This window comes from Solanum tuberosum, unplaced genomic scaffold (genome assembly GCF_000226075.1).
Source record: "Solanum tuberosum cultivar DM 1-3 516 R44 unplaced genomic scaffold, SolTub_3.0 scf00151, whole genome shotgun sequence".
NCBI lineage: Eukaryota > Viridiplantae > Streptophyta > Magnoliopsida > Solanales > Solanaceae > Solanum > Solanum tuberosum.
The window spans coordinates 785,477-801,335 of record NW_006239077.1 but is presented as its reverse complement, the minus strand read 5'-3'; the positions used below and the strand labels follow the sequence as shown (position 1 = coordinate 801,335).

The 15,859-nt window shown below is 36.9% G+C and overlaps 1 protein-coding gene and 1 pseudogene across 1 annotated transcript; one reads left to right on the top strand and one right to left on the bottom strand.

Annotated features, from left to right (window-relative positions):
- The first annotated feature begins 2,016 nt into the window (after nt 1-2,016).
- On the top strand, nt 2,017-8,326 carry LOC102583755 (ankyrin repeat-containing protein At5g02620-like). Its single transcript, XM_006353055.2, has 3 exons — nt 2,017-3,211; nt 5,375-5,784; nt 6,895-8,326. The coding sequence occupies exons 1-3, from the start codon at nt 2,767-2,769 to the stop codon at nt 7,753-7,755; spliced, it is 1,716 nt and encodes a 571-aa protein (XP_006353117.1). The 5' UTR covers nt 2,017-2,766; the 3' UTR covers nt 7,756-8,326.
- A 92-nt stretch (nt 8,327-8,418) lies between these two features.
- On the bottom strand, nt 8,419-15,719 carry LOC102592700 (type I inositol polyphosphate 5-phosphatase 12-like; annotated as a pseudogene).
- Nucleotides 15,720-15,859: the final 140 nt, after the last annotated feature.

Genomic DNA, 15,859 nt, shown 5'->3' with positions numbered 1-15,859 from the left:
AACATTACATACTAATGTATATATCAAGCAAAACAATAATTATTATATCATAAAAAATATTTTCCTCAAGTACTCGAGGTTATGAAATATACCTTCTTAGGATAAAAAGATTTAGTTTATCAGAGTAGGGGTATCTCATATTCTGCTAAACTTCGAACTCACTCAACGACAATAAATCACACAAAAAAATTGGAAATGCAAGAAGAAGAAGAAGAAGAGTAGAACAATAGGATTTTTTTTTTTGTAAAATGAGAGAAGTCCCTCTATTTATAGTCAACAAAGGGTAGTATGAGCAAATATTTTTTGTGTCTTATCTGAAAAATCATGACCTTTCCGACAATTCACAACACTTTGGAAAAGACAAACTTTTTAAAATAGTGACAACTCTTTGGAAAAGTCACAACTTGTTAAAAAAGTCACAACTCTTTGGAAAAGTCACAACTAATCGTGATATCACAACCTTTTGAAAAAAGTCACAACTTATTGGAAAAGTGACAAGTCGTCGAAAAAGTCACAACCTAAGTTAGGGATATTATAGTAATTTAACATTCAAGTTAGGAGTTCATGCTTTTAAGATAATATAGATATAGATATATAAACTTACACATTTTACATTTAAAAAGTATGAATATGAAAAACATGAAAGTTATGAATTTGAAAAGAATATTGAAAAACATGAAAGGTATGAATATGAAAAACTAAAGAGTTTGTTTTATCTTTAGTTGTCTAGCCCACATAATTTACCAAACTTTTTTTTTACACGGGAATTGTGAATATTAATACAAATTATTATTGGTTCAAATAAATTAATTAGATAATTCATATTTAATAGTTAAGTAAGTTTTTACCATCTTAATTAATTTAGAATAGATAAAGACATGAAAGTGGAAAAAATTGAAATATTTAAAATACCTTAACTTTCTTAAATAAAGTAAATAGGAAAATAGAAGAAAAGAAATCAAAAAAGGAGAAAAATAAATAAATAATATTCTAGGCTATAGAACTAAAGACAAAAGGATTACACATACTATAAATTTAATTTGAATTTTTTATTATTAACAAAAATTCTATTAACTGATTATATGAGTTATTATTATACTATCATAAATATTACTTGGTTTAAACCCACAACTATAAATGTTCATAATTATATATGTAAAAAGCACTTATCTATTTCAATTTTTCATCTTCTGCGAGGGTAAACATACTCTTGATGTCTTTTAATATTCCTTAATTTATACTATGAAATTGCATATCAATATATTGTCTTTGTATCACATATTTCTTTCTTTAATTTTTTCCACTTGCCGCACTACAATCAGCAATATCGTGGGCTAATATTTTACCTTGTCTTTATTTCATCTTTTTTTTTTATACTTAATACTATTATTGTGTATCTTTGTTATTTACATTTTTTTATTTTTTCTTAATTTTCTTCTTTTTTTTATGCTATTGTGTATTTTCATTATTTACTGACGACTATGATTCATATATGTTTTATGAATTATTTTGTGTATGAGTTAATGTGTACTGATTAACTTTGTGCTTTAATAATAAGGGACAAACGTGCCACGCATGTTTCCAAAGATTAGTTTTATAGAAATACATGACGATTAAATTCTTTGGTATCAAATATCCACAAATTGGTTAAGTTTTTTTTTTTTCTAGAAATATTATCCATTTTCAAGATTTTGGACACCATTTAATATCAACCATCCATGTTATGACCTTAAACATTGCTTTAATATTTGTATTTTCTTGAAAGGATACCCCCAAATATATCAACATAATTAGGACCCACAATTGTAGAGTGCTCCACTCTTTGTAAAAATATGGAAGCGTGTTAATGGCCCTTTGCTCTCTCTATATCTATGTCTTTTAGTGCACTATATAATGTCAACATCAATGGCGGCCAACAATATGCATCTTTCACTAACAAACTTTTATATTTTACTCATTTTCTTTTCTTAGTAGCAAAAAAAACAAGATGTCATAATAGTAGTAAACATCTTCTTTTTTTTTGTTGGTGTATTTTAATTGGGTGGATAATAGTGGGAGACTAACTTTCTAGAAAAGTAAAATAACTATACTTATTGCTTTGAGTAACTGTTACAAGATGCTTAAACTACAATTATTATTACATGTGAATTGAAATATCCCACATGGGGTGATGGTGTTTTTGTTTCAATGTTTTTAATCTTTACTTTGGATTTGTTTTTTCAAGATTAGCATCATCTGGCTTTTAATGTGTAGAGAATCTGTTGGTTGGTTTTGGGGTTTGTCACCATTATTGTCTCATTTTAGCTTCTGGGGTTCATCAAGAATGGGGTTTTGAGTTCTATTTTTGGGAGAAAACTTGTCATTTTGGTGGTTTGGTTTGACTATTGATGTAATTTGATTGTTTTGTTTTGGGGAATCTAGATAAAGATTGTTTCTTTTGATGTTTTGGAGCTACTGTAAGAACTGAAAATTTTCATCATCCCCCAATATTCAAGGTTTGAATTTCTTGTTTTCTAAGCTCCAAGGTTTCATCTTAGATTAGAGTTTCTGACTTTTGGTTTGATATTTTGGACTGATTTTCATGGAGGTGGTTTCATTGATTTTGGGTTTTCTTGGTAGTTAGAATCTAAAAAACAAACTGAGCTGATGATGATGATGAAAAGTTTCAAGCTTTGTAGTTCTTGAAAGTGGGAAAAGGGGTTTGGGAATTTGTCTGGATAAATTAGTGATATACAAAAGAAGGGATTGAATTTTGGGGTGGTGGTGATGGAGAAGCAGATTAGCTTTCATGGGGTGATTGAGAAACAGCAGAGTTTTCGAAATGGGACGATGGAGAAGCAGAAGAGCTTTAGAGGGTTGATGGAAAAGCAGAAAAGTTTTCGGATAGCGATGGAGAGGCAGCTGAGCTTTGGTGGTGGTGAGAGGAAAAGGGGTAAGGAATCACCAGGGAAAAGAGGGGATTCCCCACTTCACTTGGCAGTTAGAGCAGGGAACCTTGGCAAGGTGAAAGAAATCGTTCATAGCAAAAGCACCAATGATTTGTTATCTAAGCAAAACCAGGAGGGTGAGACAGTTCTGTATGTTGCGGCAGAGAATGGCCATAGTTTGGTTGTTGCAGAGTTGTTAAAACATTTAGACCTTCAGACAGCTTCTATTCTGGCAAATAATGGTTTTGATGCATTCCATATTGCCGCAAAGCAGGGTCATCTTGGTGAGTCTTATGATGCATTCCTTCTTGTACATATTGCATGCTTTATGGAGATAATGTGTATGTTTATTTTACTTCACATGTCATAATTGCTGCTGAACCACATTAGGAGCAATTTTCATCATTGATTTTAGCTTCTAAACCTTTACCTTAAGCTGCTGTAGAGCAGATTACTTATGGCTTCAGTAAAAGACTAGATAATTACAAATATGTTTCCACAAGCCTATATGCTGAGACCCTACATATTATCACTTGAAGACTTGTAATATAGAGCCATCTTCTTCTTTGTAAAGCTGCAATTAGAGGACAAGACTAAGTTCGGAGACGGTAATTTTCACATCTGCACAAATCGTAAATTACCTCTTGTGAGCATTGAAGATAATAAGGACCTATCTAGTAGTGTGTGTGATACCATTGAAGGTGGTGATACAAGTTGAAAGGGTTTGAGTTGCGCTTACTTTTATTCTTAGCCTAAGGAGTCAAAATGGCTTGAATGAAGAAAGATGCATCCTGAATAGACTCTCCAGATCATTATATCAAGTTGTACATTTACATCAACTACTTAAAACTCTGTGATGATACAATCATTCCTGAAACCTTTTTTCCAGTACTAATTTTGAAAGGAAAAATAGTAAGAATAATAACTGAGTTAAAGTGATACATGTTCATCCCATAAAATGATTTAAATTACCTTTCAGACTAATGACATGTTAAGAGAAAATAGTCAGAAGCCGACGAACTAAGTGTTGTATTTACGTGGGAGAGGGGATTGCACATTACCCCTGAGTTTTGAATGCTGCGGTTGGCCCTAAGGGTTGACCCAGACAAATATCTTGGTCATCAAAACATAAAAAAAGGTCAGAAGTCTAAAACAATGATTGAATGTTTAAATAAATATCTATTTGTTTGATAGGAAAACCATCAGAAAGTGGTTTAGTTTATTTTTTGAGGGAATTATGTTCAAAGATAAATCTTATGGAATGGACGTAATGCATTCCTCTGAAACTGATGTTTTTACTAGCCCATGAAGTACAAGATTTTGTCATTCTTTGGGGGCTCTGTGAATCCTTTTTTATCTAAACGTATGCAACTATTTTGCCACTCACCAACAGGTTCCTAAATTTTGTCAGCATTAATGCTTCTTTTGCTGCTTCCTGATCCTCTAGGTAACTCCCTATTAGCCATGCCATTCATGGGTGTTACTGCTTTTCTAGAACCAAATGATGCCAGAATTTCCTGGCATCATCACTACATCATATCCAATTACTATGTCAACCAACACTGGGTGCTATGACTAATGACATCTTTTGGATTCTCTTATTCACTTAGAATTGGTAACACTAATTCTTCATTTTTTGTCTGCTGAACTTGAGGAAATCCTTTTTCTTCATCCTCGTTTTTAAGTTCCCTATCTGTTTGAGTATCTTGATAAAGCGTGACCTTGATCTATGATTTCGTGAAACCAGACCAGGCTGATCTTGAGCAGTTTGTCCTCTAGATTAGCTCCCCAGTTGTTTTTCGCTCAATAACTGCTACATTTGCTATATCACCTTAGTTTATGAAATGTTTTTGAACTTTAAGATTCTTTAACCGAGGGTGTAATTCACAGTTAATGAAGTTGGAATGGACTGTGGGGGATCAGGGTTCAAATCCTAGCAAGGGCAAAAAAAAAGTTAGGTGATTTCTTTCATTCTTTTAAGCCTTGGTGGATAGTGTTACACAACACTTGTACTAGTGGGAGGTAGCAGATAGCAGGTACCTACGGATTAGTCAGGATGTGTAGAAGTTGGAGGGGGCAACCTTCCAACATAAAACCAATGAAGAAATGAACTTTTAAGATTCCTTGGGGTTGAAGAGGAAGCTTATTTACTACTGATCAGGAAAAAGGGAAGATTAAGCTTATTTACTTTATCAGAAAAAGGGAAGATTAAGTTTTACACCACTACTCACGTTTTGGATCTGCCATCACATGTATGATTTAGTTTGTGCTTTCTGTGGCTCGAGTATATTAAAGCTTAGAAATGACAATTGAAGCAAACTTAAATGCTTGTTCCGGGTCATTTGTCATTTTCTGAAACTTGTTCTTAGTGGCAATTGTTAAAATGGAATTAGAATGTTCCTTAGTTATATCCACTCTCTAAAAAGGATTTCTGGATTACATTGCAGAGGTACTGAAAGAACTGTTGCATTCATTTCCAAACCTAGTCATGACAACGGATTCAGCCAACTCTACAGCCTTACATACAGCAGCTGCTCAGGGACACCTTGATGTAGTAAATCTCCTTCTGGAGATCGATTCAAACCTTGCTAAGATAGCTCGTAACAATGGCAAGACTATTCTCCATACAGCTGCAAGAATGGGGCACTTGGAAATAGTTAGAGCTCTTCTAAGCAAGGATCCTGAGATTGGCTTTAGAACAGATACAAAAGGCCAAAGTGCCTTGCACATGGCTGTAAAGGGACAAAATTTTGATATTGTTCTTGAATTAATCAAGCCAAATCCTGCTGTATTGGCTTTGGAAGATAACAAAGGAAACAGAGCACTTCATGTTGCGACTACAAAGGGGCGGCCACAGGTTGGTCTTAGTTTATCATCTATTATTTCTTGTATACTAGCAACTCCCAAAAAGTTGAGTGTTTTAATGTGTTTCAGGCGAATTGGTGATATGTGTTTTATATATTGAAGTCTAATGCTTATCTCAAAAAAATAAAAATTGAAGTCTAGTGCTTCTAAATTGGCGCAAAACTGTTCATTTTGTGAACCACATTGAAAAGGTGGGCTGAGTTTACAGGATGAAGTCTCTTGTTATGAATCATGGAGATTTGTTGCATATTTAGGAAACATGGAAGAGGGAAAGGGAAGTTGAGGTGACAAATGAACACTATACCCTAAAATCCTAAATAAGATTTTTTTTTCTCAATGAAGACTTGATAAAAATTCTGCAGTCGGCTGCTTATTTGTCACTTCAACTCCCTTTTTCCCTCTCAGGTGCTTTTTGCATCTCAGTCTTCTCTTCCCAGATAAGCCTGATATCTACAAAATAAGCTAATTTAAATAGCTGGTGACTTCGATGCCGCCCGAAAACAAGAAAGCTGACACTAGGTACCACTTACCATAACAGCAAAGGATTTCTTGCTTACGTACTACTTGAGAGACAATTTTTGGGCTTCTGTTTCTTTTATCGAACTTCTAGATCACTGTTGTTTAATTGAACATGATGGTGCAGAAGTAATGATATTACTTATGGCAATGTAGCTCGCAAGTGAATTTGCAAAGGCAAGCTTGTTTTGTGGAGATGCTTACGGCATGTTCGGCTTGGATCATCAAAACTGTTCTGATTACTTTTAAAAGATAGTGTGATTATTCGATGATAAAATAATCAATTCAATTAAAGATAAAGTTTATTTTTGGTTGAAAAGCTATAGTTAATAACTCTTATACTGATTCTTTTACAATAAACAATCAGACTTGTGAGTAGTATAAATCCAAACCGACCAGACCCTTGTGCCTGGAGATTAACTACTCGCATAGAGGAAAAAAAAGAATCAATCTACCTATATAATTTTATGACTTCATGGGTGAATATGATGTTATGATGTTCCAGGTTTAATATAGGAATCCAACAGCATATTCAGTGCACTTTGTGTTTAGCATTTAACTTGAGACTAAACTAACGTAATTGCAGATGGTACAATGTCTAATATCAATTGAGGGCATCGATCTCAATGCCGTCAACAGGGCTGGAGAAACAGCTCTTGATATTGCAGAAAAGTCTGGATCTCCGCAGCTCGTCTCCATGTTGAAGGAGGCAGGAGCTACCCGTTCTAAAGATGATGGGAGGCCTCCAACTGCTGCAAAGCAGCTCAAGCAGACTGTCAGTGACATACGACATGATGTGGAGTCCCAACTCCAACACAGTCGTCAAACTGGCTTCAGAGTGCGGAAAATTGCGAAGAATGTGAAAAAACTCCACATTAGTGGTCTTAACAATGCAATCAACAATGCGACAGTTGTTGCTGTCCTTATTGCTACTGTAGCTTTTGCTGCCATCTTCACTGTACCTGGCCAATATATTGAGGAGAAAACAGATGGGGTTTCGCTCGGCGAAGCACACATAGCCAGGAAAGCATCTTTCATAATATTTTTCTTGTTTGACAGTATGGCCTTGTTTATTTCCATTGCTGTTGTGGTGGTACAAACTTCTGTGGTCGTGATTGAACAGAAGGCAAAGAAGCAGCTTATGTTTTGGATAAACAAGCTCATGTGGGCAGCTTGCCTCTCCATTTCAATTTCCTTTATTTCACTTACTTATGTGGTGGTTGGAGAGAAGGAAAGAGGGCTTGCCATCTATGCAACTGTCATTGGTAGCACCATAATGCTCACTACTATAGGATCCATGTGCTATTGTGTGGTTCGGCATAGGCTAGAAGAGTCAAGGATGAGGAGTATAAGGAGGGCCGAGACTCATTCACATTCATACTCGATGTCTGTGGCATCAGATACAGAGCTTTACGGTGAAAACTACAAGAGGATGTATGCGGTATAGGAGTAAATAAAAGTCAGATAAATTTCTGCCCGAGGCACCTAGCCTGGAACTTTGTAGATAGCACTATAAGTGAATATATGCTGGTTCTAAACCCTCTAGTCTGATGAACTTCTATCAATGGCATCAGATACCAAATTGTTCGAGGAACAAAAGGATCTACGAGTTAGGAACAGATGAGGAGATAGTTCAAATAGACTGCAATAATGTCGAGGTGATGCATATCTGCACAATTCCCCTAAATGGATTTCCTGCAGCCACTGAATTTCTGCACAAATGAGGTGACATATTGCTTAGAAGTTCAAGATGAAGGCTTTAGCAAATCCTTCGGTATTCTTCGCATGAATTTTAATAGTTTGACTGCAAGCTCTCATGGAGTTTACTATCAACCTAGAGTTACTAGTACCAGATTGCTGGTATATGACTAGAAGGTGGGGATGGCTGATATTGAATTGCTTTCACGTATACATAATAAACTCTGTAGAGTAATGTACTTAAAATTATTATTTATGATATAATTCATCATATCTATTTCTCCTGGTAATGAAGTTACGTCCTTTACCAGCTTCTTTTATTTGGTAGAAATTTTCTGTCAGCTGGGGAAAAGCTCCAATGGTGAGCTAGTTCCATAGTTCCCTTTCTTCCTGATCTTAATTAACCTACTTTTGGATACAAGGTGTTGATTGCAGAGAAAATAAGGCACCAGAAGATCATCTTCGTGACTCGGAACTTAACCAAATAGTAAGTTTATAGTACAGAATTGGCAACAGTTTATACTTTCCTCAACTCATTTCTGCTCAATGGCAAAAACAAATTCTCCTCCTGGTGAGGCACAAATAGACTTCCAGTAATCACTATGCAAAATTGGTCATAAATCTTCAGGCCAAAAGAGTATTAATGTAAACAGTATTTAGGACCTGATTCTCACAAAAAATGGATGAGCAAATCTCACAGCTTTTACCAATATTTTCTGAGCTGGTATTCGAGCTTTTGCACTATTTGTATATGATTATTTACATCGAGATCCTATCAAGTATCGACAGCTGAGAAAATCCAACTAGTTGGAACCCCGTGGTGCTGCAGTTGTGTTTGTAGATTCTTAGGTTTTCATGTAGCTATCAAGGAACCCGAATGTTTTGATGGTCTTTCTTCTTATTCGAGGTACTCCCAGCATGTTTGAGTGTGGACCTATGATGGGAGCTTCCTTCATTACTCCTCCCAGTGTTTTTTGAATTAACGCTAAGTGCATCTGCTGAGAAGCTGTGGCGCACATGTACCTGATATGTTCTTGCCTCAGTTGACTGACTGGCTTTAATAAAGATCATCAAAGTCACCTCCTTGTTTATTGTATCCTCAGACCACCGACTTAGCGGAGTGCCATCAACAGAATCTTCTAATGACTGGCTATCCTCATGTTGAACTAAGATCTCAGCAGCTTGATCCGGTTTGATGATGCCAGCAGCAGGTGTGACCTGAATCAGAAAATCAGTAGATGGAATTGCTTGCAGTAAAGGCCCATTTTCAGTTCCAAAAAGGTACATGTTAAAGCTAAGAGACTAACAAAGCAATAGATAAGGCATCAACTAAGAGAAAAAGGAGTTGCTTGGCTGGTCAGATTTAACTAGTTTATGCATATCAGAATGAAGGGACAGCCTATAATCTAAGTTCACCATTTTAGGCTCTTTTAGTAACCTCGGAACTTCCTAACCTACTATGTGGGACTCCAGAAGAGGTAATATTGCTCCACCAAGAGAAAAAGGACCTGTTTTCCTTGTTCCTGTAGGATGAAAAAGTATAAACCCAAATTAAGAGCGTCTAGGAAATGAAGAATCACCTCAAGCCATCTGGGAAAACCAAGGGAACCTCTGGGATGATACTCTGATGCTTGCCTATCCTCTTTGATGGTGGACTGAGCACTACAGGTGATCTGGAAGAGAACTCTGTCTTCTCTACTTTTGTTGGAAATTTGTAAGCTGAATGTGTCATTATTCTGTAGAACAATTTGGCTGGTGCTAATATTTGTCTCTGGGACATAACGTAGTTCGTTCAGTACAGACCTGATTCTATCATTGTTCTGGAAAACCTTCCCAAACTCTTGTCTCCTTACTGATCTATCAATATGAGCAAGTTCAATATTAAACTTGCACCTTACAGGCTTATGATCACTTTCTGTTACTTCCATGCAACCCTCATACCTATCATATAACAGAGAAGTTTCAAGATGAAGCAAGAGAAGTAAATATGAAGAACACCTCCACCCCCCACCCCTCCTCCCTTCAAAAAGACTTACTGAATAATAGAGGCAACGACAGGACACCCTAAACTGCATTCCACTGTAGGGCTTGTCCGGCTGTCTCTATACAATACTCGATCACACCAAGCTGGAATTCGTTTCTTCTCTCCAGAATCATATCCTAAAGTGGAAAATGGAAAGTATGGTCAATGCTTTTGGTTAAGTCCATGCATTATGTAGGACTGTTCACAAAGGACAATCTTAAATTAGTTCTTGAAACAAACCCTTGCCATTCTAAACAAAATGAAAGTAAACTAAGATGTTCAGTCACATTCTATATCATTACAAATAAACCTTACCTCCTAATCCTGGCTTCCCCCTTTCAAACTTGTAAGTTGGAGGAAATTTGATGATTGCTTCACGCATTCCTTGGAAAACTTTACCAGTTTTCATTTCTGCTCTTAATTGATCTCTCTCTCGAAGCCAATCAAAGCTTCTTTGAGAAACAAAGTCCCTTGCTTCATCATAAGATATCCCAAAAAGACGATAATTGAAATCACCAAAGAAAATCACCATGTCAGCTTCAGCAAGATCAGGCTTTCCCTCATCAGGATTAATTGCTGCAGCCTGTTGTAGATGAGAAGGTGTCACTTGAACAACATTAGAATGTAAAATCACTTGACAAACAACTATAGGAAATGGACATCCATACATTTGTACCACGAAGCACTTGAGCAGCAGATGAGACGCCAACTGCAATAAAAGGAGGATCGATGGCAAGCCAGAAGAGAAAAGCAGCCATAGTAAATACGTGGAGAATACAACAGTGCAATAGAAAAGCAGGTATCACAGCATACCAGAAGCATTGTTAAGAAGGTTAGAAGACCGAGTGAAGGACATTGTTCGATAAATATGGTCAAAATCAGCATTGCGACGCGTGATTGCTTCCAAATGGGCAGCCAAGTGACAGTTCACAAAGCACATTATTCGATCAAATACTCTTAACCTCAGACCAACTCCACCCTGCATTGTAAATGTGTAACATGACAGAATGATACAAGCCATTTCATCGTTCCTTTACAAAGGCAAGAACCAATAATTTAGTAGAACAAGCAGCTGACAGCTCTATGTCTTGAGCATCTGTGGTGTGAATCCTAATGTAAACAAACAAACATTTGATAAATAATACAAGTTAAACATCAGAAGGAAAGCTACCTTGTTACCAATTGCACGTCCTAAACCACATGCAACTGCTCCAACGTCAAGGTCTCCAACATGATTTCTGAGACTTTTCCTCACCCTGATTATAGGTCATCAATGAAGAAAATGAGTAAAAATAAGTAGGAATTGGAGCTCAAGGTAGAACTATATCACTCAAATTCAGCTAGAAATTTGAAGCTTTATGAAGAATGTAGTTCTTAGGAGGTATAGTTTGGTGAATTCAGCTTACAAAGAGAAAGCAGATCACTAAAAGTAACCTCCGCACGCTCTTACCAGATAGCAATAAGCAATGCAGCTAGTTGCCTTGATCCTACACGTTCGAAAGTTGATCCTTCATCCAATGCCTTACCTATGGCATCCTGCCACCATTGCCCCATAGCACTTCCTTCCAGTCCTACCTACAGTTGACATGAGTGATAATGCTGTGTACATGACTCAAGACTAGGGAAGTATAAGGTTACACTATCCACATGTGCGCCAAATTATGCATCTATAGTAGAGCATCTTAGTGCTAACTTTTGTTTGCCCTCCAATCTCTTGGCCATGTTTCAGGGATTAGCTGAGCAAGTAGAGACACAGGGTCAAGGAGACAGATCAATGAAATAGGGCAGAACTACTTGAAGATTGCAACATGTTATCATTCTCTTATGACAAAACCTGTCAACTCTTTCAGCTACTGGGATTCTTGACTTCTTTTGTTCTAAATAACAAACTGATCAAGTTTCCAATACCTCTATTTCAATTTATATGTCTTACTACAGTTTACACCTTAAGTTTAAGACAACAAGATTCAAAAGTCTCCCTAATTTTCTTAAACTTCATGCTAGTCAAACTAAGACACATAAAAATAGAAATGGATGGAGTATTTTTTTTTCCTGGATCCATGTTCAAACAACACAACTACCAGTTGCATATGGTTTTAAAATCTCTTATACAGCTGGACTGCCTATAACATATAGAAGGTGAAATAGCTTACACTTTCTTTTGCAGCAGACATTGCAAGAAAACCTGCTCCCATTTCTACTTCTTGCAACCCAACCACTACTATTCCAACATCTGAAACTGTGGAACCAAGCCAAGCTGCTAGTGCTTCCTGTGAAACTCTTCCCTGACCGACATTCCAGGTGCCAACTAAAATCCTGAAATCTTCTTTTCTAGTGTACAAATGTTCTTTCTCAGCTAACTCTGGCCGTATTATGTTATCAATAGGTCCTGGAGAGACAAGACTCCATCCACGTATACCACCGTGAGTAGCCAAGCTGAAAAGATAGTTATCCCCAACTACCATTTTTACTACAGGCCCATTGTGAGCAACCCAGCCAACTAGCAAGTTTCCTTCAAGATCCAGCATCTGTACCATCCCACTTATGTAGCCAACCCATATCCGAGAACCATGAGCACATAAGCTTAAAACAGCACAAGGATGGTGATGAAAATCTTGCAAACGGTTGCCATTTCCATCCCAATGCACAAGTAAACCATTTGAACACCCACTCCAAATCATTCCATCGGCTGCAAGCACAAGGGCTTCTGTTTTTTTACTATCTTCTGCAAATGCTCCTGCCCCCTTTGAAGCAACCCGACGGACAGCTTCTGCAGCTCCCATTATAGCATTACGTGACCTCTGCAAAAAGCTACTTCCTTGTGACTTTTCCTTTTTAGGTTTGGATGCAACCTTGGCATTCATCTCATCCTCCGTTGCTTGGTCTTGCACTGATGACATGTCACCCCGGTTTTCAATTTGACCTTCTGCATTGTAAACTTTAAGGAGTTCCCTTGTCCGTGCATCCCTGCAGTTTCCCAACTACCAGAGTAATTAGGATTGACAATTTATTATGCACACATAATCATTCAGATGGAAAAATATAGAGGAACCTACCATAATGAGAAGGATGCTGATCCAGCTGCCCACACTTTTGCTCTTACATGATCAGATAACAAACACTTCACATCAGAAGATGAGATGTTACAAACACCATTAACTGTAACTTGGCTCTTAAGGTCAACAATTGACCGTTCCACAAGTAAAGCAGCCATGTGTCTTTCTTCAGGTGATAAAGAGAGAGATTTATCAATAGATTCCCATGGCCAAACCCTAATGTTACCACCCTCGGACCCTGACCATATATCACCTGGATATGCAAGTAAACTGTCATGATCCTTGTCCATCGAAAAATTCGAAGCAACACATTTCTAGCTAACAACTGAGGTTCTCAACTACCAGTAAGACAAAATAACATATATGAATCAATGACCTAGAGGAAACTAAGGAATATAAGCTCAGGTTATAACCTGGAAAATTGAACTTCAAAATAAGCATTCCACAAGTGTTCTTGATAATTATTGCAAGACTTGCAAAAACACTTACAGCTATAGTGAAACTATGGAGCAGAATGACAAAGAGACCTTGTGTGCAATCAGCAAAAAGGGAAAATCGAAGGTTAATTATCGGTCCAGATAACTGGCTGGTTGGTTGTCTCTGACATATCGAGAAACACACTTGCCCTAGCATCTCTTCTACTTTTTCTGTCAAAGTTATTTGAATGCGTAAGTGAAACTTTCCATCATTTTCAGCATCTCACGCACAAATAGTTAGGATCCAAAATCCTCATCTTAATCAACATTGTTACCACAAGGGAAATAAAATATCCTTACTCTTACAAGAAAATAAGCTCATTTTCCTTCTCCTGCGCCTAATTTCTAAGGGTTGCTAATTAGAAACTCCAAATGATACATCCCAACTGTAGCTACCAAAACCAAGAGGAGCTTACATATTTTCAGTTCAAAGGTGCACAAACAATAATTTCAATAGGCTGATTAATCATAAACAATGATGGGGAATCATAATTTTCTTTTCATAAATGAATTACAAATGTGACCAAGGATGAGTTGATATATTACCATAAGAAGACATGACCATGGAAAGAACAGAACCACGATGAGCCTGCCAGGAGAGGCCTTCCTTGAAAGTAGATTCATTTGATTGGTCCATCTTCCAAGACCTAATTTTGCCATCTTTGTGTCCACTCCAGATCAACCTACTCCCACTATCAACCATCAAGCATAATGTGGGTGATGTACTTGTTGACTCGTGAAATGGCGCAGCATCTTCATCTCCTCTCCTTGCCCTTTCACCAATTCCCATTCCTGACTTATACTGATCTGAAAAATTCCATACTCTTATACCACATTCAAGTCCAGCCCATAATTGTGTCTCTGTACAGGCAATGGTCCTCAAAAATTTTCCAACCTGTATAATTGGCGAAAAGAAAGAAAACATTTTTCAAGACACAAACATAAAATGAAGAATGTTAAATAATAAACACAAACACCCTTTCTGTTTCTGATTCATTTCTCAATCAATGACATCAAATTTGAGAAAGTTTTGCTGAACAGTACGTAGTTATTAAGAAACAAATGAATCCTAGAATACGTCACTACTCTTCTCTTCCACATCCTAAGTCATTTCCACAGAAACAAGTAAAGGGATCTACTAAGACTTTAAATGTATTACATTGTTGTTTTAAAGTAGACACAATTAGAACTTGCGTCATTTTAGATTATAGTTTTTGAATATTTAAACTAACAATAAAACTTTTAACTTATGCTCCATTTAGTTCTAAATATCAAACAAATTCATAAACCAAAAGAAAAGATAGAACTCGATTAGAAGCAACTTTTAAAACTACATTAGCATTTTGGCACCTAGCATTGGAAGATTGGCTCGAGGCATTTTCTTTTCCCCCGAAAAAGTAAGGACACCTTATGTTCTTAAACTCATAATTTACCATCTTTCGACTAATCTAGCTATCCTCCTCCCCCCATATTGGGGACGATCGAGTAGTACATGAATATTCACCCATTGTCCATATTCTATACCCTTTGGCCGGATCATAGGTTCTGATTCACACAAATTGTCCGTGTTATTCAAGCTTAGAATTTATATCATTTGACACCAACTAATTTGGGATTGATTGATATATATAATGTATTAACTACAATTACTCACTTGAGTTTCCCTAAGGGGATGTGGCCTGAGCTCATGACAAGACGGACGTGAAGGATGTACAGAGGCACGAGTTGGTACTTTAAAGATCCCAACTCCACCACCACCTCCGACAAACTCCGGCAACGGCCGCTGTTGATCAATACCCTCATCCTCCGCGACAGCTGGCCCAAAATTACCTGCATCAAACACTTGCCCTGCACCTGCAGCTGTAGTAGTAATACTAGCATTACTATAAGTAGAATAAGGATAAAAATCTTCGTCATCAGAAGAATCCTCATCGTTATAGATTAACCCATGATGATCATTATTATTATTGTTATCTATGAAATTAGTTGGAATATCAAAGCTGTGATGACGAAACTGATGGTAACGTTTATGGTGAGTTCCTGTATTGGTCCTAAGCTGATGGCTGTATGAATGTACTTTTTTACGCGGTGTAATTGGCGCATTGCTAAGACCTTCCAATGCTTTTTTCTCATCCTCTTCAAATTTTTCATCGTCCATGATCAGATAAGAATTATTTTTTTAACAATTATAGAAGAGATAACAGAATAGGGAAATGATCCAAAAATGGGGATATGACAGAAATGTGTGAAGAAGAAGGGAGAGCATGTGTGTGTGGGGTGGGGGGGGTGGGGGGGGGT

What these genes read in the sequence shown, in the direction of transcription:
- LOC102583755 (XM_006353055.2), top strand. Translation starts at nt 2,767, where the DNA reads ATGGAGAAGCAGATTAGCTTTCATGGGGTGATTGAGAAACAGCAGAGT. An exon ending in CGCAAAGCAGGGTCATCTTG is followed by an intron (nt 3,212 to 5,374) that starts GTGAGTCTTATG and finishes ATTACATTGCAG; the next exon opens with AGGTACTGAAAGAACTGTTG. An exon ending in CTACAAAGGGGCGGCCACAG is followed by an intron (nt 5,785 to 6,894) that starts GTTGGTCTTAGT and finishes ACGTAATTGCAG; the next exon opens with ATGGTACAATGTCTAATATC.